Source organism: Scyliorhinus torazame, chromosome 14 (assembly GCF_047496885.1).
Source record: "Scyliorhinus torazame isolate Kashiwa2021f chromosome 14, sScyTor2.1, whole genome shotgun sequence".
Taxonomy (NCBI): Eukaryota; Metazoa; Chordata; class Chondrichthyes; order Carcharhiniformes; family Scyliorhinidae; genus Scyliorhinus; species Scyliorhinus torazame.
In genome coordinates, this window is record NC_092720.1 from 20,381,493 (window position 1) to 20,405,977 (window position 24,485).

A 24,485-nucleotide genomic window follows, 5' to 3' on the forward strand; every position below is an offset into this window, starting at 1 on the left:
GGGAGGCTGGTACGGGGATTGAACCGTGCTGCTGGCCTGCTTTAAAAGCCAGCGATTTAGCCCTGTGCTAAACCAGCAGCATCCTTTCTGGCTACATCACAGCCTGGTATGGCAACTGCTCGGCCGAAAACTATAAGAGAGCCGTGAACACAGCCCAGTCCATCACACGAACCTGCCTCCCATTCATTGGCTCTTTCTACACCTCCCGCTGCCTGGGGAAAGCGGGCAGCATAATCAAAGACACCTCCCACCCGGCTTACTCACTCTTCCAACTTCTTCCATCGGGCAGGAGATACAGAAGTCTGAGAGCACGCACGAACAGACTCAAAAACAGCTTCTTCCCCGCTGTTACCAGACTCCTAAACGACCCTCTTATGGACTGATCTGATCTCTTCACACATCATCTCTACTGAGTAGTACTACACTCCTGTATGCTTCACCCGATGCCTGTGTCTATGTATTTACATTGTGTATTTATGTATGTCCTATGTTTTTTTCACATATGGAATAATCTGCCTGGACTGCACGCAGAACAATACTTGGCACTGTACCCCGGTACACGTGACTACATATCCAATCCAATTCAATCCATGGGACTTTCTGCATCGTCCTGAGAGGGTAGACAGCGACCTCAGTTTGATGAGAGATAGGACTTGCAATAGTGCAGCACTTCATTGGTTCTGCACTGGGAACGTCAGCCTAGATATCCATCCGGAAATCTCTGAGCCCCGATCTTCGAACTCACTGTGCCACTGCTGACACCACAGGGGCTGGAAGGTGCATAGTGGGCACGGGACAAGCAATGGGAGAATTAACATTACAACAGCAAGGGAATCTCATAGTTAAAGTTACGTCAATCAGAAATACCCTGTGCAGAGAACGAATCGACCGCACACAAGTAATATTCCCCTTTTCTGCATGCGTTCGTCAATCTTAAAGGGACACCGCAGTTCGATAACCCGGTCGGGCACTGCAAATAGAATGTTGCTCGTGCCAATACTTTCTACTTCTCAGCTGAATGGCGATCCTCGATGAGATGGCCTCAAGGCGGAAATGTTCTTTATTCTTTCATGCGGTGGAATGTGGATGTCGCAGGCAAAGCCAGAAATTGCTGCCCAGCCCTTATTGCCCTTGAACTGAGTGGCGAATAAAGCATACAGTGAACATCTTAGCAACCATCATTTTAAAGACAACCCCCAAAGAATACAACACTAAGTAATCCTTAATAACTTCCCAAACAACAAAAGAAACACCTTTTAACAGAAGCACATTAGGTTTACATCCACTACTGAGAACATTTATAATTCTGAATTCACCAAATGATCAAGAGGTAGTCTTTTTATGGCAGAGAGATCAACAGTACACCTGCTGTCTGGCTTCAGCTCCAACCCTGAAAATGAAACTAAAACACACCCTACAGCAAACAGCCTAAAACAAGAGTAAAAAGCTAACAGACAGCCCAGCTCCACCCACTCTCTGACATCACTGCAGTAGTAAAACCCATTTCTTAAAGGTACTCTCACATGACATACCTGTTTGTTCTGACTTTTTATTTTACAATGCAGCTTTATATTCGCCAAAGCATCACTTAGTTTGGAGGCCAAGGAGAAAATGCTGGAAAATCTCAGCAGGTCTGGCAGCATCTGTAGGGAGAGAAGAGAGTTAACGTTTTGAGTCCAGGTGACCCTTTGTCAAGCCAAAGATCACCTGGACTCGAAACGTGAGCTCTTTTCTCTCCCTACAGATGCTGCCAGACCTGCTGAGATTTTCCAGCATTTTCTCTTTGGTTTCAGCTTCCAGCTTCCACAGTAATTTGCTTTTACTTAGTTTGGAGGAACTGATACCTCATATAGTTGAGCAATCTCCACTGAAGTGAGATGGAAGAATGGATGGAAGCCACAAAAGGCTCCCTCAGTCCTGATATATCCCTTTCCGTGTGAGCTACTATTTCTAAAGGGATCTTAGGAAAGACCTGGAACCATATTGCCGTTCCTTCACTGCCATTGGGTCAAAATCCTGGAACTCCATTCCAAACAGCACAGTGGGTGTACCTACATAACATGGACTGCGGCGGTTCAAGAAAAAGCCACCTTCTCGAGGGCAATTAGGGATGGGCAGTAAATGCTGGCCTCGCCGTCGATGCCCACAGCTAGTGAAATAATTAAAAAATAAGCTCCCAAAGCTGTAAAACTCTTTGAACTTCAATCTCTCTGTGAGCGAGAGCACCTTCACCACATAGACTGTAGTAGCTCAGGAAGAGAATTCACCATCAGCAGTTCAAGGATAACAAGATCACAAATGTCATAATATACACCAGTATATCATGGTGCAGACACACACACTGATGGACACACAGCGGGACCAATCAACACACACAACACCGCAGCCAATCACCAGTTAGAGCACATGCACTATAAAGACAGAGGGCATCAGAGTTCCCGCTCATTCGAGATGCAGACTCCTAGTAGGACAGAGCTTACAGCTTGCAGCACAGATCTTCACCATGTGCTGAGTGCATAGACTGGTTAGGACAAGGCATAGGTCTTTAGTTCAATCTAATACCGTGTTAACCCACAGTGAAAGTATGTTCAACAGTTTCTGACTTAATAAAATAGTGTTGCACTATTTTAAGTGTTGGTTGCCTGTATGTGTTCCACGGATCCAGAGCACCCAACACATCAACAAAAATATCAGCCTTGTCAGCTCCACCCAGTTTCCAAGTACAATTTTATAAAAATACCACTCCTCTTTGTTGTTGACTTGAGCAGTTTAACATTCCGAACACTACGACTACGTACTCTTCTATCGTGCGTTTCAAGTCATATTCCTGGATAACCATCTATCAATTCCCCCTCGAACAAAGATTAATCCTCGCCATCAACCTCCGCTGAGTCTCCAGACAATCTGTGAGGGTTGCTATGTTATATTGACAATATGGATTTCAGCTGCTTTGCGTAAAAGTGAATGCCCTTTTTTCTCCTTTAACTAAAGCATTTTCTTTCTTCGCCACTTCATTGAAATAAAAATCTAAATATACGGATGGTAAACACTCCAGTGGCTCACGGAGTTTCATTGCCTTGTCAACTTGTCTTATGAAGAGCGATTGTACAGTTTACATATTACATAGAATTTACAGTGCAGAAGGAGGCCATTCGGCCCATCATGGCCAAGATTAGGCCTACACTTGCTGGAGTTTAGAAGAATGAGAGGAGATGTAATTGAGGTATATGCTAAAGGGGATTGACGGGGTCGACATGGAGGGATGTCACCCCTTGTTAGACATTCTAGAATGAGAGGCCATAGTTTTAGGCTAAGAGCGTGGCAGATTTTAAACAGAACTGAGGAGGTTTGTCTTCACTCAGAAGATCGTGAATCTGTGGAATTCTCTACCCCAGAGTGCAGTGGACACTGAACAAATTTAAGGAGGAGATGGGTTGGTTTTGAATTATTAGCGGGATGAAGGGCTGTTGGAGCAGGCAGGGAAGCAGAGACAAGGCTGAGATGAGATCAGCCATGATCGTAATGATTGGTGGAGCAGGGTCGAAGGGCTTCATTTACTAATCCTGCTCCTCCTTCTTATGTTCACCGATGAGCTGAGGAGGCCAAGGGAAAGTTAGGTCCATCTCATTGTCTGAAAACTGAATTCCTATCAATAGTTTTTCAGCCAATTGAGACAGTTCACTGATAGTTCAACCTGGTCATATTGTTAGTATGCCCACCCTCTACAAGACCCAAGTCTCTCCAAGACTTGAATACTATTACCATATCTAAGGAGCTCTGTCACTCGAGGATGGGATACAAGAGGAGCTGATTGTTGAGCAGGCAATACTCCTGGTATGCTGCCTCACAACCCCTTCTCCGCCTCTGACCCGCACACTCTTAGAATCGAAAAAAAACCATAGCCAGTGGATCACTGAACTTTCCTCTGACATGATCTCCATGTTATACATGACCTCAGTGTTATACACAACCTCAGTGTTATACACGACCTCAGTGTTATACACAACCTCAGTGTTATACACGACCTCAGTGTTATACACGACCTCAGTGTTGTACACGACCTCAGTGTTATGCATGATCTCAGAGTTATACACGATCAGTGTAATACACGGCCTCACTGTTATACACAATCTCAATGTTACATAAGACCTCAGTGTTACATACGACCTCAGTGTTACACACGACCTGTGTTACACACGACCTCAGTGTTACACACGACTTCAGTGTTACACACGACCTCGGTGTTACACATGACCTCGGTGTTCAATGCTAGATCCTGCTTCTGGAACCCTTTGCAATGTTTACTTTTCTAGAACCTATGTATCTCCTTCCTTAATTACATCGCTAATTCCCTTTACAGTTTGGAAAACCTGACTTGCTTCACAAAATCTCCAGCTGTCGATTTGTCATTTCTCTTTCCCCCCTTCAAACTCGGTGATGTTCTCTACTCGTTGGCCTTGGCCATTGATGTTATGTCTTCAGTCGATAAAGTAAAAGTTACAATGTTCAAATTCTGGGCATCATACTCACTGAAAATGTATGAGAGATTGGGACTGAGTGCAAGAATCACAAAAAGCTGGCGTGCAGGTACAACAGGTAATCGGGAAAGCTAATGGAATGTTGTTGTTTATTGCGAGGGAAATTGATTACAAAAGTTGGCAGGTTATGCTTCAGTTGTACAGGGTACTAGTGAGACCACATCTGGAAGATTGTGTACAGTACTGGTCTCCTTATTGAAGGAAGGATGTAAATGTGTTGGAGGCAGTTGAGACGAAGGCCTGGAATAGGAGAGTTGTCTTATGAGGAAAGGTTGGACAGGCTAGACTTGTATCCACTGCTGTTTAGAAGAGTAAGTGGTGACTTGATTGAAACATATCCTGAGGAGTATTGACAGGGTGGATGTGGAGAGGGTGTCTCCCCTTGTGGGAGAATCTGGAACTAGGGGCTTAAAAATAAGGGGTTGCCCAGTTAGGGGCAGAGATAAGGAAAAACGTTTTCTCTCAAAGGGTTGAGAGTGTCTGGAACTCTCTTCCTGAAAATGGGCGGTGCGGTGGCACAGTGGTTAGCACTGCTGCCTTACAGTTTCAGGGTCCCGGGTTCAATTCCGGCCTCGGGTGACTGTCTGTGTGGAGTTTGCGCTTTTTCCCTGTGTCTGCCTGGGTTTCCTCCAGGTGCTCCGGTTTCCTCCCACAGTCCAAAGATGTGCAGGTTAGCTGGATTGGCCGTGATCAATTGCCCCTTAGTGTCCAAAAGGTTAGGTGGGGTTACTGGGTTGCGATAAGGGTGGAGGTGTGGGTTTAAGTAGGGTGCTCTTTCCACGGGCTGGTGCAGACTCGATGGGCTGAATGGCCTCCTTCTGCACTGTAAATTTGATGATCCTATAAAAAGGCAGTGGAAGCAGAGTTGTTGAATATTTCTTACACTGAGGTAAATGGATTCTGGATAAGCCGTGGGGAGGTGGGGCTAGGGGAGGTGGGGCTAGGGGGGGTGGGAGGGGTGCGGAGGTTATTGGTGTAGGTGGATGATGGTTTTGAGGTCACAACCAGCATTATTAAAATATTGAACCAATCAAATAAGGAGTTAAGATCAGGTTGTTACCTGTTTGTTCACTGGAAGGAATAAGCCACCAAAGCATTTTAGTAGCAGTTTAAAAGTCAATCTCATTCCTGTGAGACGAGTCACATCATAGCCAGGGTGGGTAATTCCCAAAAGTACAATCTGGTAGTTTCATGGTTGCCTTTACTAATGCATAGAAACATAGAAAATAGGAGCAGGAGGAGGCCAAGAGGCCCTTCGAACCTCCTCCGCCATTGATCATGATCATGGATGATCGTCCAATTCAATAGCCGAATCCTGTTTCCCCCCCGAATATCGTTTGGTCCCCTTCGCCCTAAGTGCCATATCTGACTGCATCTTGAAAACATACAATGTTTTGGCCTCAACTACTTTCCGTGCTAGTGAATTCCACAGGCCAACCACTCTCTGGGTGAAGACATTTCTCCTCATTCTTGTCCTAAATTCAGTTTGTTGAATGAAATCTGGAAGAGAGCCCTCCAAGTCATTCAACACCGAACACAAAACCAAGATATTGTTGTTCAAAACACATCTGGCTCATTAATGACAATCAGGGAATGGAATTTGTGGCCCATACCTGGCCTGACCTATACCTGGCTCTCGGGCCTGAATTCTCAGGCTGTTGGGATTCCCTGTTCCCGCTCGCAGCCCATCCCCGCCCGGGTTTCCCGGTGGAGTGAGGTGGTTTCAATGGGAAATCCCATTGACAAACGGCGGAAGTAGTGAATCCCGCTGTCAGCAGACGGCGCCACGCCGAGAAACACGTGGCGGGGGTCCGGAGAATCCAGCCCCTGATCTGTACCAATGTGGTTTTGACTCTTAACTGCACTCTAAAATGGCCAGACAGAGCGCACAAACTTCCAAACAGCTCATCGGCCGAACGTTCAAGCTCCTTTCAACCTGCACATGGCAGAGTCTGCAGGTCGCACATTGGACTGATCAGCCAATTGGAACCAGTCAAACCAGAGAGGAAGTCAATCATCCACGAACCAACTGGGTGTGGTGTGGGTCCCTTGGGGCTTCAGAATGGCAGCTGGTGGCCATTTGGCTGTGGAAATGGTGTTGCTCACCTTTGATCAGTGACCAGTGTAGTTAATGTTCCCGAGAAATAACATGTTTATGGCGCTGCTGCACACAGTGACCGTAGCAACACTTCTCTCCAACCCCACCAGGGCACTTATACAGCATCGGAGTGCAAGAGTCAGAGTTTCCAGTTCACAGCCTGAGCTTGCCCTTTTAAAGAGCACTCTCCTTTCAGGCAGTCTCCTACAATGGAACATTGACTTGCCCTAAAGAGACCCAAATATAGGCCGCGCAGTAACTTTGCTGTTATGGTCCTTGGATCAGACAGTCCTGATTACAGAACAAACTGTTATACTAAACACAAAGCTACAAGATACAATGTGAAGGCTACATCATTTTCAATCATTACTAAAAAATCTTCAATGATTCTGCTGCACAACCTTTAATCAATTTAAACCCAGCAAGCGAGAACACAAGAAACTTTAGACGTGGCAATTTCTTCAGATGGTTAAAGGGTGGCATGGTGGCACAGTGGTTAGTACTGCTGCCTCACAGCGTCAGGAACCCGGGTTCAATTCCGGCCCCGGGTGACTGTGTGCATTTTACACTTTCTCCCCGTGTCTGCATGGCTTTCCTCCGGGTGCCCCGGTTTCCTCTCTCAGTCCAAAGATGTACAAGTTAGATGGATTGGCTATGATTAAAAAATTGCCCCTTAGTGTCGTTCCTGGGTTACGGGGATAGGTTGAGGGGAATGGGCCTAGGCAGGGTGTTCTTTCCTCGGATTGGTGCAGACTAGATATCTGAATGGTCTCCTTCTGGAGATATTCTTTGAGTCTATGATTTGACTGGAGAGAGAAATAAACTATTTCTTCTGGTGGAAGATTCCAACAGGATCTTAAAACTAGGAGCTGGATTCTCCGGTTGGCAACTCTGAAACCGAATTCGGCGACAGGCTGAATTCCCGACAGAGGCGGGGGGGGGCGCCGCTTCTGTGTTGCTCCGCCCCCTACAAAGCGACGCACTGACAGAGTACGCCACGTATCCATGGCCTCAAGCCATTGCCTGAGGCAATGCTCCGCCCCCGAGTACCCGACGGAGTGCACGTATAGCCTGATCCGTCGGGTACTCAGCATGGTGGCTGCGGACTCAGTCCTGCGCCGCCACAAGCGGGGAATGCCAATCCGCGGGTAGGGGGGGACATTATTCCGGGCTGGGGGTACACTGTGGTGGGGCGGTCCGGAGCACCCAAAGGGGGGGAATATTCCGCCATGAAGCACGGCGCGGCCGCTGCAGGTGGCCGCCATGCGCATGCGTGGCCACAGACCCGTCAATTCTCCAGGCTGTGTTGGAATCTAGAGCCGGGTGCTCTGTGTTGCCTTCCTGATCGCCCCCAGCAAAATGGAGAATCGGTGGCCGTTTTGCACCAGCTTTCCTGGCCGTCCCACGCCGGCGTGGGGGACATCGTCTCCAAATCGAAGAATCCAGCCCGAGATCGCTTAACATTAGGCCATTCAGGTGTGATGTCAGGAATCTCTTCTTCACACAAAAGGCGGGGGAAATCTGGAACTCTCCCTCCCACTTGCTCATGCCCATCACCCCTTCCCTGCCCACCCACCCCCAGAAAGCTGTTGGAACTGTGGATCAACGTAAACTTTCAAAACTGAGATTGATCGAATTCCAGGATATTAAAGGTCACAGAACCAAGGCGGAGGTAGATGGAGTTGCAGGTACAGATCAGCCATACAGATCAGCCTATCCATCAGGGGGTTGGATAGGGTGGACAGTAAGAGCCTTCTCCCGCGGATGGATATGGCTGGCACGAGGGGACATAACTTTAAACTGAGGGGTAATAGATATAGGACAGAGGTCAGAGGTAGGTTCTTTACGCAAAGAGTAGTGAGGCCGTGGAATGCCCTACCTGCTACAGTAGTGAACTTGCCAACATTGAGGGCATTTAAAAGTTTATTAGATAAACATATGGATGATAATGGCATAGTGTAGGTTAGATGGCTTTTGTTTCGGTGCAACATCGTGGGCCGAAGGGCCTGTACTGCGCTGTATTGTTCTATGTTCTATGATCTCAATGGAGGGCAGTGTGGTGGCGCAGTGGGTTAGCACTGCTGCCTCACGGCGCCGAGGTCCCAGGTTCGATCCCGGCTCTGGGTCACTGTCCGTGTGGAGTCTGCACATTCTCCCCTTGTTTGCGCGGGTTTCGCCCCCACAACCCAAAAGATGTGCAGGCTAGGTGGATTGAGCACGCTAAATTGCCCCTTAATTGGAAAAAAAAATGAATTGGGTACTCTAAATGTATTTTTTTTAAATGATCTCGATGAACGACGGAACAGATTCAAAGGGCCGAATGGCCTCCTCCTGCCCCTACAGGAAGTATTTCAATGGGAGCCAAAAGTGGGAGAGGTGCAAATTGGTCTGCTGGTTCACTGTCATCCATTTTCTTTACGCCATCACTCAGTCAACATCCATCCTAAAGTTTCTCGCGAAGGAAATGCAAAGTCATAACACCAGCCCCGTAATCCATTCTCCCTGCAGAACTAAATGTGTCGGTGGGGAGGAAAGGTTTGCTGACGTGAATTGGGAGCTGAATTTTATAGGGAATCGTGGCGAAAAGGTTTGCCTTTTTAACCTATTGAAGGAGGAAGCTTTTTCCCACAGTAGTCATTGGGGATATATTTTGATGACCTCATTGTCATTCATGATCACAGACTCAACGACAAGGGAAACATTGTCAGGCCAGCACCAGAATGTTAATGAATGCTATTCACATCAGTGTTGCAGCCAAAAGGATTATTGATGAGTCCAATGAGCAGATAATAGGCAAATAAATCCCTGCTGTATCCCAGGGCTGAGTCTTTTGCACTGTACACATGCGACAAGGGCAAATTCTTTAAAGTAACTCTCTCATGCTTAAAGACACACTTTCACACACCCTGCCACAGTTACCAGGAATCAGTTACAAAGAATTACAACTAATTTAGACATTGTTTTAGTTTTATTCTTTCCTTTCAAGCCCGGCTCATTTTTTCCTCCCTCCCTCCCCCCTCACCTCCGTTATATGCGACAATGAAAAGATGCCTCGCAATCCGTGGGGGATTTAAACCCAAGGTAAAGGAACGCTGACTGAGCCAACAGGGGACATTACAAAGACACCTCATGCTCTGGTTCTCAGAACCACGGCGCGTCACGTTCGATGAGCCGGGTACAAAAAGGTCGCCCGAGGAACAACAGCCCACGTGCGCCTTAAGGTCGGTTAGTGTGTGGTTGCCAAATGCCCCACTTAATTAACCACCGCCATCACGAGCGCCCAGAAACAGACACTCCTTCACCTTGGAGTGAGTAACACTGCTGGAGCATTGGCAACATTGTTGATTAATGTATGGAAGATAACACATCAGTTGCTCGCAGTAGCACATATCAGACAATAGATTTCACCGTGCACAACTTTCTAAGGCGCAGCACCTTGAGAGCCCGGGACTCTAATGCAACGTAAATGTTAGGCTGATGCTGCTCCATCACCCTACCAGATGTCTAACTATCTTTACATATTGGCCTCCCAAGAAAAGGTACTTTTTTTATTGAGTGTCGCTGGTACTTTCACAATCTCAGGATAAGGTTGAGTTCCTCTCTCGCAGCTGCTTAATATAATACTAAACTAAATGCTGTTGCTATGATTTTCCCACTCCAAACTTTCACAAGCTCCAGTGAATCGCAAGTTCTTTCTCACACAGAGCCTGCACCACCTTTATCCAAGACCTTGAGAATTAGGAGCAGGAATAGGCCATTTGACCCCTCGAGTCTGCTCTCCCATTCAACTAGATCGCAGTCAATCTGATCATGACCTCAACTCCACTTTGCCCCCTGTCCCCCCCCCATAGCCCAAGACTCCCTTGTATCCTTCAACCTCGTACCTGCTGCTAGATCATTCTTTGAGGCCCTTCTTTTCTCATATTCTTTCATAGCTTCATCAGTCCATGTCCCAGTCAAAATATCGAGTTGCTTCCTCCAAACAGGAGCCTACAATTGTGCACTACAATTCCTGCTCCGTACTTGCACACTTTTCTTAATGACCCATTTCCTTCCACCCCTATTCTATGAAGCTCTCTCCCAAAACTACTACACGTTGATGCCGCTTGTCCGTTCCTGCAATCAAGCCTTTTGATGCCCACCTCTTATGCTTCTATCCATCTCAGTGTTCTTCACTCCTCAATACATTTTGGAGCATTTGGAGAAGGTCTGCTCTGCATGAGGCAGGACGTGAATGTGAGTTGTTCATGTTGTCCTGGATGTTAACAGTATTCCATGTTTCAGTAATAATTCACTGTGTGAAACACAAACTGGGTCTGGTTCAGAGCTCCAATTTGCACCATTTTAACTGCATGCAACTCAGAAAAGAACAGAAGCAAATTTCAATGGTCAACGTCCCAAAACATCAATGCTCGGGCTATCTCTGTAACCTCCCTCCGACAGCCCCTCTGAGAAATCGCTGTTCCTTCAATTCTGGCCTCCCGTACATCACTGATTTTAATCACTCCAACATTGGACAGCCTCTGGCTGTCTGGGTTTCATAGATTATCATAGAAATTACAGTGCAGAAGGAGGCCATTCGGCCCATCGAGTCTGCACCGGCTCTTGGAAAGAGCAGCCTACCAAGGTCCACACCTCCATCCTATCCCCATAACACAGTAGCCCCACCCAACACTAAGGGAAATTTTGGACACTAAGGGCAATTTAGCATGGCCAATCCACCTACCCTGCACATCTTTGGACTGTGGGAGGAAACCGGAGCACCCGGAGGAAACCCACGCACACACGGGGAGAATGTGCAGACTCCACACAGACAGTGACCCAAGCCGGGAATCGAACCTGGGACCCTGGAGCTGTGAAGCAATTGTGCTATCCACAATGCTACCGTGCGTTTAAAGCTCAACAATTCCTCACTTATCCCACCTGACTCTTTCCCACTTCTCCATCTCTCTCTTTCCTCCTTTACAGCATTCCTTTAATGCTACGCAAGCTGCTGGTCACCTGTGTTAATATCTCCTGAAGTAGTCTGGGGGCTGGTTTAGCTCATTGGTTGGATACTGGTTCGTGATGCAGAGCAAGGCCAACATCGCGGGTTCAGTTCCTGTACTGGCTGAGGTTATTCATGAAGGTCCCGCCTTCTCAACCTTGCCCCTTGTCTGAGGTGTGGTGACCCTCAGGTTAAATCACCACCAGTCAGCTTTCCCCCCTCAAATGGGAAAGCAGCCTGTGGTCATCTGGGACTATGGTGCCTTTACCTAAGTCATCTGTTGTCAAATTCTGTTTGATAACCATCTGTAAAGCTTTTTGGGAAGTTTTGCTACTTTAAAGGCATTACATAAATTCAAGTTGTTATTGCACACAGTACATTTTTACTGGGTAAATGGAACTTCCCACATGTGGCTGTAATTATGTAGTGTTCACTATTAAAACGTATGGCAAAATGGGACGTAGCTGACATTTTTGCTCCACCCCTTTTAATCGCAGTTTTCTTTTTCAACACCTCATAATGGTCTGCTCCCACTTCCAATGCCCCGAGACTAAATCTTTCTGCAGACATTAAAGCAGCAGGTTACATTCACATGTTAGCACATGCGCTAACCCCCTCGCCCATCGCGTGGGCAGATGATGGTCTAACATTCCTACAGCTCAGGGAGATGCTCAGCAGGGAGGAGCAGAGCAAACAGATCAGAGCACGGCCAAAATGGCAGGCGGCCGGGCAACAGAAACTACAATCGGCACAACTCACTTGTTGCTGGACTTGTAGACCTCCACGATGTTGGAGAACAGATGATGCCTCTCGGTTTTGGTCATGGTTAAGTTCAGTGCATCCGAGTCCTTGAACATGCGGATCAGGATTTCGAGGCTAAGCATGTAGGAGTGCTCCGATGAAATCACTTCAAAAATAGCCTGTCGACAAAGACAGAGTTCACGGTTCAGAAAAAGCGATGACAAGCCACAGCTCCATTTCCCCAACACCTTCCTCGCCTTCAGCCCATCCCTCGCCCTCCGTATGAAGACAGGAGCAGGAGGAGACCAATCAGCCCCTCAAGCCTGTTCTGCCATTCAATTAGATCATGGTTGAATTGTATCTGAAGTCCATTTCTCCGTCCTATAACCCTCGATACCCATGCCGAACAAAAATCTGTCGATCTCCAAAATTTGCAACTGACCGAGCCCCCATCAAAAACAGGTTTCTGAGAGAGAATGTTCTAGATATCCGCTACTCATTCTGTGAAGAGAGCGCAGAGGATGTTTAAAAGAACGGCTCAAGGGGTGAGAAACTTGAGCTTTGAGGATAGACTGGAGAGATTGGGACTGTTCGCCTTGGAGAAAGGCTAAAACGCGGGCTGTTCAAAATCATGAAGGAGCTGGACAGAGGAGACGGGGAGAAACCGTTCCAGCTGGTAAAAGGACCAAGAACGAGAGGGCACAGATTTAAAGTGATTTGCACAAAGAGGCAAATGTGATGTGTGAAAAAGCTTCTTCACTCAGCGAGTTGTTCAGGTCTGGAATGCGCTCCTGGAAGCGTGGTGGACACGGCTTCAAAGGAGAAATTCAGGAGGGAATTCGATGATTGCTTGAATAGAAACAACGTGCCGGGGAACAGGGTCAAGGCAGGGGAATGGCACGAAGCCATCATGTTTGCTTGGAGAGCCGGTGCAGCCACGATGGGCCGAAAGGCCTCCTCCTGAATCGTAACAACTCTGTGATCCTGTGAAAAATGGTCCAGCTCTAATTTTAAGATTATGGCTGCTCGTCCTGCACTGCGCCGTCAGAGAAAACAGTCTATTTCAATCTGCCTGCCAAATAATGTTAAAACCTGTCACATCTGGATTTGGTCAGATGTCCATTTTACACCCCGTCCAACACTACAGCCATGGTAGCACAGTGGTTCGCACTGTTGCTTCACAATGCCAGAGTTCCAGGTTCAATTCCCGGCTTGGGTCACGTTCTGTGCGGAGTCTGCATGTGCTCCGGTTTCCTCCCACAAGTCCCAAAAGACGTGCTGTTGGGTGAATTGGACATTCTGATTTCTCCCTCAGTTTTCCTGAACAAGCGCCGGAATGTGGTGACTAGGGGATTTTCACAGTAACTTCATTGTAGTGTTAATGTAAGCCTACTTGTGACAATAATAAAGATTATTATAGTTATCCATTGCCATGAGATGTATCAGGTTAAAATCCGAACTCAGGAATGAGGAAGGGCCATAGTTTGACAACGACCTGCGTTAGGTAAACACTCGAGTTTTTACATACTGTCATTCACTTGGTCCTCCTCCTGTACCCTCAGGCAGATGTGTTCTCCCCACTGTAACCAAAGGGCCAATTATAGGATCCCCACTGCTACCCATACGAGATGTTCAAGTTCAGCACCAAGCAAAGATGTCCTGGTCTGTGCGGATTAGTGCTAAACAATATCATGTGTTTACTAATCGAGGTATGTAGCTGTCAAACTCAATCAAAGTGATGGACTCGCTAAGAGCTACCTTTGGGCACCAAAATATTTCCTCTCATTCGGTTGTGGGGGAGGGGGTGGTTGTGGAAGTGAGAGTGTCTTCAGCTGAAAGTATTTTCCTCGGCGTAACACTTCCCTTTATAATTGCAGTCAAAGTAAGGAGAATTAATTCTGGGCCCAGAATCACAAACCATAAAATGCACAGAAAACCGCCACCAACTGTTCTGGTTTATGTTCCCGGCTGGCCCAGGTATATAAGTAGTTTGCAGCACAGAGTGATGAGGAAATGTCGCTGTGAATCTGTGTGTGAGGGAAAGAAATAGTTCTGTCAGATTTTTTACACAAAGCATTATTGGAACTTAATCTAGAGGAAAAGATCCATCTCGTTTATCTTGCTGGTTGTCTCGTACATACGGTGACAATGGAGTTTTTGATTCTTTGTGGTGATCAATCTATCAATTAATCTGCAACAAACCCAGAAGAAAGGCGGGAAAACCCCAGTGGAGAAGAGCTTAGGTTTGGATTGGTTTATTGTCACGTGGACCGAGGTACAGTGAAAAGTATTTTTCTGCGAGCAGCTCAAACAGATCATTTAGTGCATAAAAAGAAAAGAAAATACATAATAGGGCAACACAAGGTCCACAATGTAACTACGTAAACACCGGCATCGGATGAAGCATACAGGGGTGTAGTGTTATTCAGGTCAGTCCATAAGAGGGTCGTTTAGGAGTCTGGTAACAGCGGGGAAGAAGCTGCTTTTCAATCTGTTCTCAGACTTTTGTATCTCCTGCCCGAAGCAAGAAGTTGGAAGAGTGAGTAAGCCGGGTGGGAGGGGTCTCTGATTATGCTGCCCGCTTTCCCCAGGAAGCGGGAGGTGTATAGTTTCTTCCAAGCTAGCTGTACTTAGCATATCACAAAATGTTGCTTTCTGGAATCTAATTTGTTATTGAATGGATGAGCACCAGATGCTTCCAGCTGGGGGACAGTTCCGCGGATCAATCACTCGCTGAAATATTGTTTCCACCGATTATTCAAATTCTTCCCACTCAAGTACAGACCAGTCCCGGACCTCTGCTGCAGTAAGTGAGGTGAAGCGACTTCGTAACACCTCGCAACCTTCCCTTTTCCAGTTATCAGTGGTCAGAATCTAACCATTTAAGCAAGGAAGGAAATCTACCTCCTGCCTCTTCTTTTCCTCCTGAGTGACCGTCTGTAATATTCCACTTTTCTTCACCTGAAAGACAAAAGGATCCATTATTTCTACATGATGCATTGGCCTGAAAGGGAGAAGATAAAAGTGAACAAGAAACCTGTCAGTCAACATCACTTTCCTGGATCAGTGCGGCTCCCAAAAAAACCCCAAGGTGCCCAGCACCCTCAAGGTCAAAGCAGCCCGCTTAACCAGCAGCCCATCCGTCCACACCCTCCAGCACCAGTGCACAGTGTGCGCCATCGACAAGATGGCAACTTGGGAAGTGTTCTCTAAGAGCATCTTCTAAACCCGCGACCTCTACCATCTAGAAGCATAAGCAACGCAGGCGCATGTGAACACCACCAGCTCCAAGTGTCCCTCCAAGCCTGACTTGAAGATACAGGTGACGCTGGAAAAGGATGTTATCCATCCCTAATTGCCTCTCAGGTTGTGGGGAGCCGCTGCCTTGAACCCCCGCAGTCCATGTGATTCAGCTACACCCACAGTGCCGGTAGAGCTGTAAGGACTTTGATCCGGCCACAGGAGTCGCAATATAGTTTCAAGTCAGGATGATGTGTGGCTTGGAAGGGAGCTTGCAGGCAGTGGTGTTCCCATGTCCTGGCTGCCCTTGGGCTGCTGGGTGGTAGAGGTCACAGATTTGGAAGGTGCTGTCGAAGGAGGCTTGGGGATTGTCACAGTGCATCTTTCTGCTACTGGTTCTGCTATTGCCTTCCTGTCGTGCAGGAAATGGATGCCTAAGGTGGTGGATGGGGTGACGATCAAACAAACCGCTTTGTCCAAGATGGTGGAGAACTGATGACGTGCTCAGGTTTGGAATGCCAATAGGTTTAGACAAACTCAGAAAGCTTCTCTCAGCTGGAGACACATGAAGCAGACAAAGTGCATGCTTACATCTGTTTTCCATAGCTTCCTTATCCTGGAACAAGTCGTGAGTATGAAGCCAGAGGCTATAGCATGAGGGGTGACAGTCTGCATCAAGCAAAGCTGACCAGGAGACCCTCACACTTTTACTGCCTGCGTTGTTGCACAGATAATCAAGCTGTTTGGCCACGTATGAATGCACTTTCCTTGGCCATCACGTCCCAGAGTGGGACTGGAACCTGGAGGTGTTGGCTTTGAGGGGCACTACTCACGATGCCACAAGACCTCTCTCAGCAGTTATCCAAAATTCTTTCATGGGGTGTGGTCATCACTGGTAAAGCCAGCCCTTATTGTCCATCCCTAACTGCCCTTGAACTTGAGTGGCATAGTAAACCATTTCAGAGGACAGTGAAGAGTCAACCCGTGTGGGCCTGGAGTCACATGTAGGCCAGAGCACTTGAGGACGGCAGATTTCCTTCCCTAAGGGGCATTAGTGAACCAAATGGGTTGTTATGACAATCGATGATAGTTTCATGGGAGACTAGCTTCTAATTCCAGTTTTGTAAAAAAATCAATTGAATTTAAATTCACCAGCTGCCATGGTAGGATTTGAACCCATGTCCCTGAAGCATTGGCCTGGGTCTGTGCATTACTGGTCAGGTGACACAGCGGCACTATCTCTCCAACCACCCTCCCCCCGCCCGCCCCCCCCCCCCCCCCCCCCCCCCCCCCCCCCCACACCCAACCTTATAGGGAAATAGGAAAAGTGAGAGATGTAAGTTCTGCAGATTTCCTGATGATCCGAGGTCACGGATGAATGCTAAAGGACTTTGAATGAAGCAGAACGCACTATAGCATTTTACACAAATTGTAATTTGTGTAATTCGCCGGATTCTCCGGCCTCCCAGCTGCATGACTCCGAGCAGGATTCTCTGCTCCCGCTCCTGTCAATGGGAATTCCCATTGAAGCCACCCCACGCTGCCGGAAAACTGGGGGGCAGGGGTGCGCTGCCGACGGGACAGAGATTCCCGCTGCCAGAGAATGGCTGGAGAATTCACTGGGGTGACAAATGCAAAAGGGAAGGAACAGGGTTGCCCTGGCTGTAATCCCAACAGTGCATCCGGTCCAATGCTTTGGAATTGTTGCTGAACTTCCCATTGGGGTCATTTTTAATAATCTTAATAATCTTTATTGTCACAAGTAAGCTTACATTAACACTGCAATTAAGTTACTGTGAAAATCCCCTAGTCGCCACATTCCGGCGCCTGTTCGGGTACACTGAGGGAGAATTCAGAATGTCCAAATTACCAAACAAGCTCGTCTTTCGGGACTTGTGGGAGGAAACCGGAGCACCCGGAGGAAACCCACGCAAACACGGGGAGAACGTGCAGACTCCGCACAGGCAGCGACGCAAGCGGGAATCGAACCTGGAACCCTGGAGCTGTGAAGCAACAGTGCTAACCACTGTGCTACCGGAATTCCAACGCTGTGTGGGTTTTGACATTTTCACCAGGCTGCAGTCTTTCTTGGGAATACAATGGACGGTGGCCACTTATTCTGAACATTGGACGTTGAAAGGCAATAAAAAGCAGCTGTCTGGAAACACTGATGGTCATTTCAAAAATCTGGAGCGAAGAAATGAAAAATTAGATCTGGCAGCTGCGACTCCAAGGGAAGTCCGAGTTCAGCATCGATTACCTCCACTGACTGAAATTCTTTTTTAAAAAAAGTTCCAATTAAGAGGTGATTTTAGCGTGGCCAATCCACCTACCCTGCACATCTCTGGGTCATGGGGGTGAGACCTACACAGACATGGGGAGAATGTGCAAATGTGACACGCACACTGATCCGGGGCGGGATTTGAACCCGGGTCCCCGGCGTCGTGAGGCAGCCTGATTGAAAAGCTAGCTCAGGAAAAGTAGATTGGACAGAGTTCAAACAAATTTTCAGATAAATCTGGTTGCTAAATCCATCCACAATTTTATGATCTTCCAAATTTTGCTACCTACACGTTACTTTTACGCTGAATATCGAAACTGCGGCCGGCTCCGGGGCGGAGAATCAATTTCCCTGCATGGAATCGGGACCGGCGCTGGTTTCCCAATTCTCCGGGCCCCGAAAAGCAGTGTACTCGGAGAGAATCCTCGACCTGCGGTCATTGATGGAAGCCCGCCCCACCATTCTCCGCCCCCAACTGGCCTAAGCCAAGATGGCATGGATCTAACATGGTCCAGCCGGTCGGGATACTAGTGTGGCGGCTGCTGTCTCAGTCCGTGGCCGCCTTGGTCAGGGGCAGGCCGATCGGAGGGCAGGGGGTGGCTTTATATACGGCCAGGCAATTTTTGGGCGGTCCGGGTCGGCCGCTCGGGGGCACTATCTTTCAGGTCCAGCTCCACGGTCTGAATCCGCCATGGAGCACAACGCGGCCGCCGCTGTGCACATGCGTGGCCTCTGACCCGGAAGTGCGGGGCCCTTTTCTGTAGCAAAAGCTGCTAGTTTCACCCTGGTTCACTGCTAGCCCCCTGCAGGGCTAGCAATATGTGGCCCTGTAATGCCAGTTTTTCTGGTGTGAGAGTCCACAGTTTTTACGACGGCGTGGGGACTTAGTCCCAAAAACAGAGAATCCAGCCCACTTATGTTTACTAGAGAAACACACCAAGGTGCTTCGTAGGAGCTATTACCAGGCAAGTCACGTGAGGATATTCAAAGACATCAAAGGTTTGGCCAAAGAGGGAGGTTAGAATTATGTCTTAAAGTGAAGGGGAGGGGGGGGGGGGGGGGGGGGGGTTTTCGAGCTGATGGAGATTACGGAGAGAGGGAGGGGCAAAGACATGGAGGGATTCGATAACAAGGATGAGGATTTTAAATAGCGAGGCATTGCTTCACTGGGATCAATGGAGGTCAGCGACCATAGGTGTGAGTGTGTATAGGACTTTGCTACGCGTTAAGAGAAGGGCAGCAGAGTTTGGATGCTGTAAAACCTAGATAAGGTGCAATGTAGAATGCTGTTCAGAGGTGTATTGGAGTCTCGCGGTAACAACGGCAGTGATGAGGGTTTCAGCAGCAAAGACCTGTGGCAGGGCGGACTGTGTTATGGAGGCAGAAATAAGCAGTGCAGAAATTTATCACAGCATCAAATACAACACGAAGGTAACAAACAATCTGCTTCAGCTTGAGACAGTTACCAAGCACAGATATAAAGCCAGTGCCTACACCAATGGGCTTGTGGTAGGGACTGAAAGCAATGGCTTCAGTCTTCCCCATATTTAACTGGAGGATATATCTGCTCACCCAGTACAGGACGTAAGGTAAAGAATGAAAGAAAATCACTTATTGTCACAAGTAGGCTTCAAATGAAGTTACTATGAAAAGCCCCTAGTCGCCACATTCCAGGGCCTGTTCAGGGATGCTGGCACGGGAATTGAACCCGCGCTGCTGGCCTTGGTCTGCTTTACAAGCCAGCTATTTAGCCCACTGTGCTAAACCAGCCCCTGAAAGAGTCTGATGATTTAGCAATAGTGCAGGCGTCAAGGCCTGATTGTGAGGTAGATTTCGGTGTCGTGTGGAAAGATGCCATTGCAGGTAATTCTCTGAATAGATAAGTATGGAACCAGGCGAGCGTAGTCCCACCTAGCTGTGTGGGAGCAGGATGGCGTGATCAACCACATCTAAGGCTGCAAATAGGCCAAGAAGGGCAAGTGTACCTTTGTTGCATAGGTTGTTATGAGTGAGTTTAATAAAAGTCTTTCAGTACCATGGCAGGGGCGAAAACCTAATTGGAAGGAGTCAAACATGGAGTTCAGGAAAAAACATGCATGAACTTTGGAGGTGGCAACATGTCAAATGGGATTGGAGGATGGCACGGTGGCACAGTGGTTAGCACTGCTGCCTCACGGCGCTGAGGTCCCAGGTTCGATCCTGGCCCCGGGTCACTGTCTGTGTGGAGTTTGCACATTCTCCCCGTCTCTGCGTGGGTTTCACCCCCACAACCCAAAGATGTGCAGGTTAGGTGGGTTGGCCGCGCTAAATTGCCCCTTAATTGGGAAAAAAATAATTGGGTACTCTAAATTTCTTTTTTGAAATGAGTTTGTAGGCAGACGGGAAGTTGGCGAGGACAGTTTGCAAGGAGTATGGAATCAAGGTTGTTTCTTTGAAAGGGGGTGATGACAACAGATTTGGAGCTGATGATGCACTTTTCAAGTGTGCGATGGATGGAGGGATTTCAGATATATTAAATGATATGTATTTTGTGCATAAGGGTTAAAAGCCTGGGTTAACAGTATGTGTGTGACTGCTGTCGTCATGTTTTTAAAAATCCTGGTTTGAAAGACAGCTAGTGTTTTTGGAGACACCGGAGCCTGGCACACTGGCCCCGGGTGCCCCAGTTTCCTCCCACAAGCCCCGAAAGACGTGCTGTTAGGTGAATTGGCCATTCTGAATTCTCCCTCTGTGTACCCGAACAGGCACCAGAATATGGCGACTAGGGGCCTTTCACAGTACCTTCATTGCGGTGTTAATGTAAGCCTACTCGTGACAATAAAGATTATTGTTAAAATATTATTATACCCTTCCTGATGTGGGATTCCCCAAATAAAATGCTCTATTCCAAAATCGGGTCTGACCCAGGCTCTCCACAACTGTAATGTAGCTTCCACTCCTTTGTATTCCAGCTCATCATCCCCATGCTCGCTGACCAACATTGACTAATTATTTGACTTGTTTGTTCTTTATTCATTCTTGGGATGTGGGCATCAGTGGCAAGGCCGGTATTTGTTACCGATCCCTAATTGCCCTTGAACTGAGTTTAAGAGGCCACTTCAGAGTCAACCACATTGCCATGGGTCTGAAGTCACATGAAGGCCAGGCCGGTTAAGGCCGGCAGATTTCCTTCCCCGAAGGACGTTAGTGAACCAGATGGGTTTTTACAACAATCGACAATGGTTTCATGGCCACTGTTAACTGAGACTTCAGTTTACTAATTGCATTTAAATTCTGCCAGCTGCTGTAGTTAGATTTGAATCCAGGTCTCCAGTGGAGAGCCTGGGCCTCCAGATTACTGGGGGCTGGTTTAGCTCAGTGGGCTAGAGAGCTGGTTTGTGATATAGAACAAGGCCAGCAGCGCGGGTTCAATTCCCGTACTAGCTTAAAATTCTAAATTCTCTCTCTGTGTACCTGAACAGGTGCCGGAATGTGGCGACTAGGGGCTTTTCACAGTAACTTCATGCCAGTATTAATGTAAGCCTACATGTGACAACAGAGATTATTTATTTATGAGTAACATTACCACCGCGCATCCTCAGTTTCAAATCCATCCATGGCCATACCCCTTCCCCATCTCTGTAATCTCCAGTTCTCGGATATTTCTCAGGAGTTCCTCCAGTTCAGACCTTTGTCACGTCCCTGAATTCAATTGCTTAATTGAATCACAGCGCCAGGGACTCTGGTTCGATTCCGACCTCGGGTGACTGTCTGTGTGGAGTTTGCACTTTCTCCCCATGTCTGTGTAGGTTTCCTTCGGGTGCTCCAGTCCAAAGATGTACAGGTTAGGTGGATTGGCTATGCTACGTTGCCCCTAGGTGGGGTTCCGGCGATTGGGTTTGGGCCTGGGTGGGCTGCTCTTTCGGAGGGTCGGTGCAGACCTGATGGGCCGAATGGCCTCCTTCTGCACTGTTGGGATTCTATGATCATTGATGGCCCTGCTTTCAGCTGACTGGACCCTCAACTCTGATACTCCCTCCCTGAAATTCTCCATCTCTCCCTCCTGCTTAAATACCAGCCGTCTTGATGACGTTTTCGATCACCTTCCCTAATATCTCCTTTTTGTGGTTTGGCGTCCAATTTTCTTTGATAATGCTCCTGTGAAGCGCCTTGGGACACCCTACCAGAGTAAAGGCGCGATATGAACGTGAGTTGTTGTTACTAATTCCATTGACCATTCCTTGGGTCAATGCATTCAAATTGACAACTTGCAAGGAAGTGCAACACGTGAGCGTGAGGGCGGGTGTTGATGATTATCTTGTTTCCGCAAAATCACGTGGAGTCGATTATGTGAAATGTGATCCGTGCACAGTTTTACGCCTTTTTTTTCTTATTATGTCTTATAATCCTTGTGGCTGTGGTAGGGGAGTGTTCTGTTTTTATCATTCCCCTATCTTGTTTACAAGAGGGATGAGTGAAGTTGGTGGGGTAAAGGGTGGTTGGTTGGGGTTGGTCGGGTTAGTAGTTCAGTCCTCCCTGAGATTGAGGATACAGCTCAAATTAGAGCAGATCATCATCATGTATATTTTTGGTTTCATAGATCTCTTTTTCTTAATTTTGGGGTATTTGAATTTAAAAATCTGTGCCTTTATTATTTGATGGCTGGGGCAGGTTTTATATCCCAGGGAGGACTGGGTTCCCCGTATGACTCTTGAGATCGAGCCTTCCTTTGTATGGATCTCTCTCTGTGGCCCTCTCTTGAGCTATTAGAAGGAGAAGATTTAATACTGGGGCAGACTGAGGTGAGACTGGTTAATTATCGTTGGGTTGTTGAGGAGAGCGATCGCTCTTGCTATTCTTTCTGTGGTGGTGGTCGTTCTGAGTTACCTCATGTGTCTCTCCCCGGCGGGATTTTCTTTCTTTCTCTCTTCATCCGGGAGAGCAGGGTGCTGTTTCTAATCGTGGTCTGGTTTGGGGGTTTGGGGGAGTCCCTGGTTGTACCGGGGAGGAGGGAATTGGCGTTCCCTGCCAGGACGGTCAATTGTTGGGGGCCTTGATGGTTCTTCTTCTGGGGTTGGGTTCCCTCCCCACCCCCCACCCCAGGTGGGGCTGGGGTGATCATCCCATTACCCTGAGTGTTAGTGGGGACATTGGATTGCTTTGGATGGGGCGGAAGAGGTGTGGGTTTGGCTGGGTGTGTTGGGAGGCCCTGGGGGCAGCAGTTTCCTGTGTGTTTGGATGTGCTACTAGGCTAGATCCAGCACTAAAGCTAGTATTCTGTTGCCTCTAGAGATTTGGGGTGTCCCTTTTTGAGGTGCTTGTTGAGGGCAACCTAGGCAGTTAGGCTTTGCTAACCCCCCTGAGGGAAAGATCAGGGTGACATTAAAAAATGACGCCCAGACCTCTTCCTGGTGCATTCCTGACCGAGGCCAAAAAAAACCCAGAGTCCCGTCTGACCACTATACACGCCCCAAATGGAACTCTGTCTTTTGGGCGTTAAATCGTGCCCAAGATGTTGTTTCCTGTTTCTCTCTCTCTGTTCTCATGAATGTTGATCCTTTTGTTTTCTTGGTTCTTGCTTGTGGGATATTTTATTTTGTAATTTTGTTGAGTTATTCTTTAAAATGTAAAACCTTCGTAAGTATACTTTTAAAAACCAGGGTCTCCCATTTGAGACTGACATCAGGAGAATTTCCTTTCTCTCAGGGTGTCCCTGGTCTTTGGAATTCTGTTCCACAGCGAGCTGTGGAGGCTGGGTGACTGAATATATTCAAGGCGGATGCTTGACAGGTTTCTGATGGCGAGGGAGTCAAGGGTGACGGAGGGGTGGGAGGAAAGTAGAGTGAAGGTCACAATCAGACCAGCCGTGATCTTACAGAATGGCGGAGCAGAACTGGGGGGCCAAATGGCCTGACCCTGCCCCTATTTCTGAGGTAGGGTCGCAGGGGATTTGGGGGGGTTGTGGCGGGGCGGGCAGGGGCTTCACGAATGGTGGGGGATATCTGGTAAAATGGAAGTCCGGGAAGGGCCAAGTGGTCGCTTGAGTGGAGGATGGGAGTCGGCTCATGGGGCTGGAGCAGCTGAGTTAGCGGGCCAAAGGGAGGCCAGGCAAAGAAAATCTGTGAAGCCGGCGTTTAAAAAATAAAAATAAAAATATTCTTTGGCCAGCGCACGCACACACACACACACACACACGCACACACACAAACATGTAACTCGACTGCCGGAAGATTCACTGAGAGGCTCGACTATTACGTCCATCCCAGAGAATCTGAGGCAGTCCCAATGGCCTGATTAAGAAATATGTCTGGAATGCTCCTAATCTGTAACACACTGCAGCTGTAAACAACAAAGCAATGATCAGTATGCACCACTCTACCAAGTGTTACAGCGTGGTCATCACCAGTGATGGATGCAGTCTTCTTTTTGAATTCTGCGGGATGGGTGGGTGAGAAGGGGGGGCGTTGTCTAATGCCAGCCCCAGTATCCCGAGCACTGTTTTAAATTCCTGCTCATTCCCTTTTACAATATTGCAACATTTCGAGAGCGAGGCACCAGCCTCAGGTGACATCTTCCAGAGCTGTGAATGCTGGGGAGGGGGATAACTGGAGAAGGCCATTT

At 47.9% G+C, this 24,485-nt stretch overlaps 1 protein-coding gene across 2 annotated transcripts in view; it reads right to left on the reverse strand.

The window, feature by feature from the left end:
* LOC140389567 (rho guanine nucleotide exchange factor 26-like) overlaps nucleotides 1-24,485 on the reverse strand; it is a 274,737-nt gene that overhangs the window by 187,107 nt on the left and 63,145 nt on the right. For both annotated transcript variants that reach the window (XM_072473800.1, XM_072473799.1), the window contains exons 5-6: nucleotides 15,269-15,325; nucleotides 12,383-12,543 (exon numbers count right to left, since the gene is read on the reverse strand). In XM_072473800.1, the coding sequence (XP_072329901.1) occupies nucleotides 12,383-12,543; nucleotides 15,269-15,325 (218 nt within the window). The remainder of the gene's footprint in view (nucleotides 1-12,382; nucleotides 12,544-15,268; nucleotides 15,326-24,485) is intronic.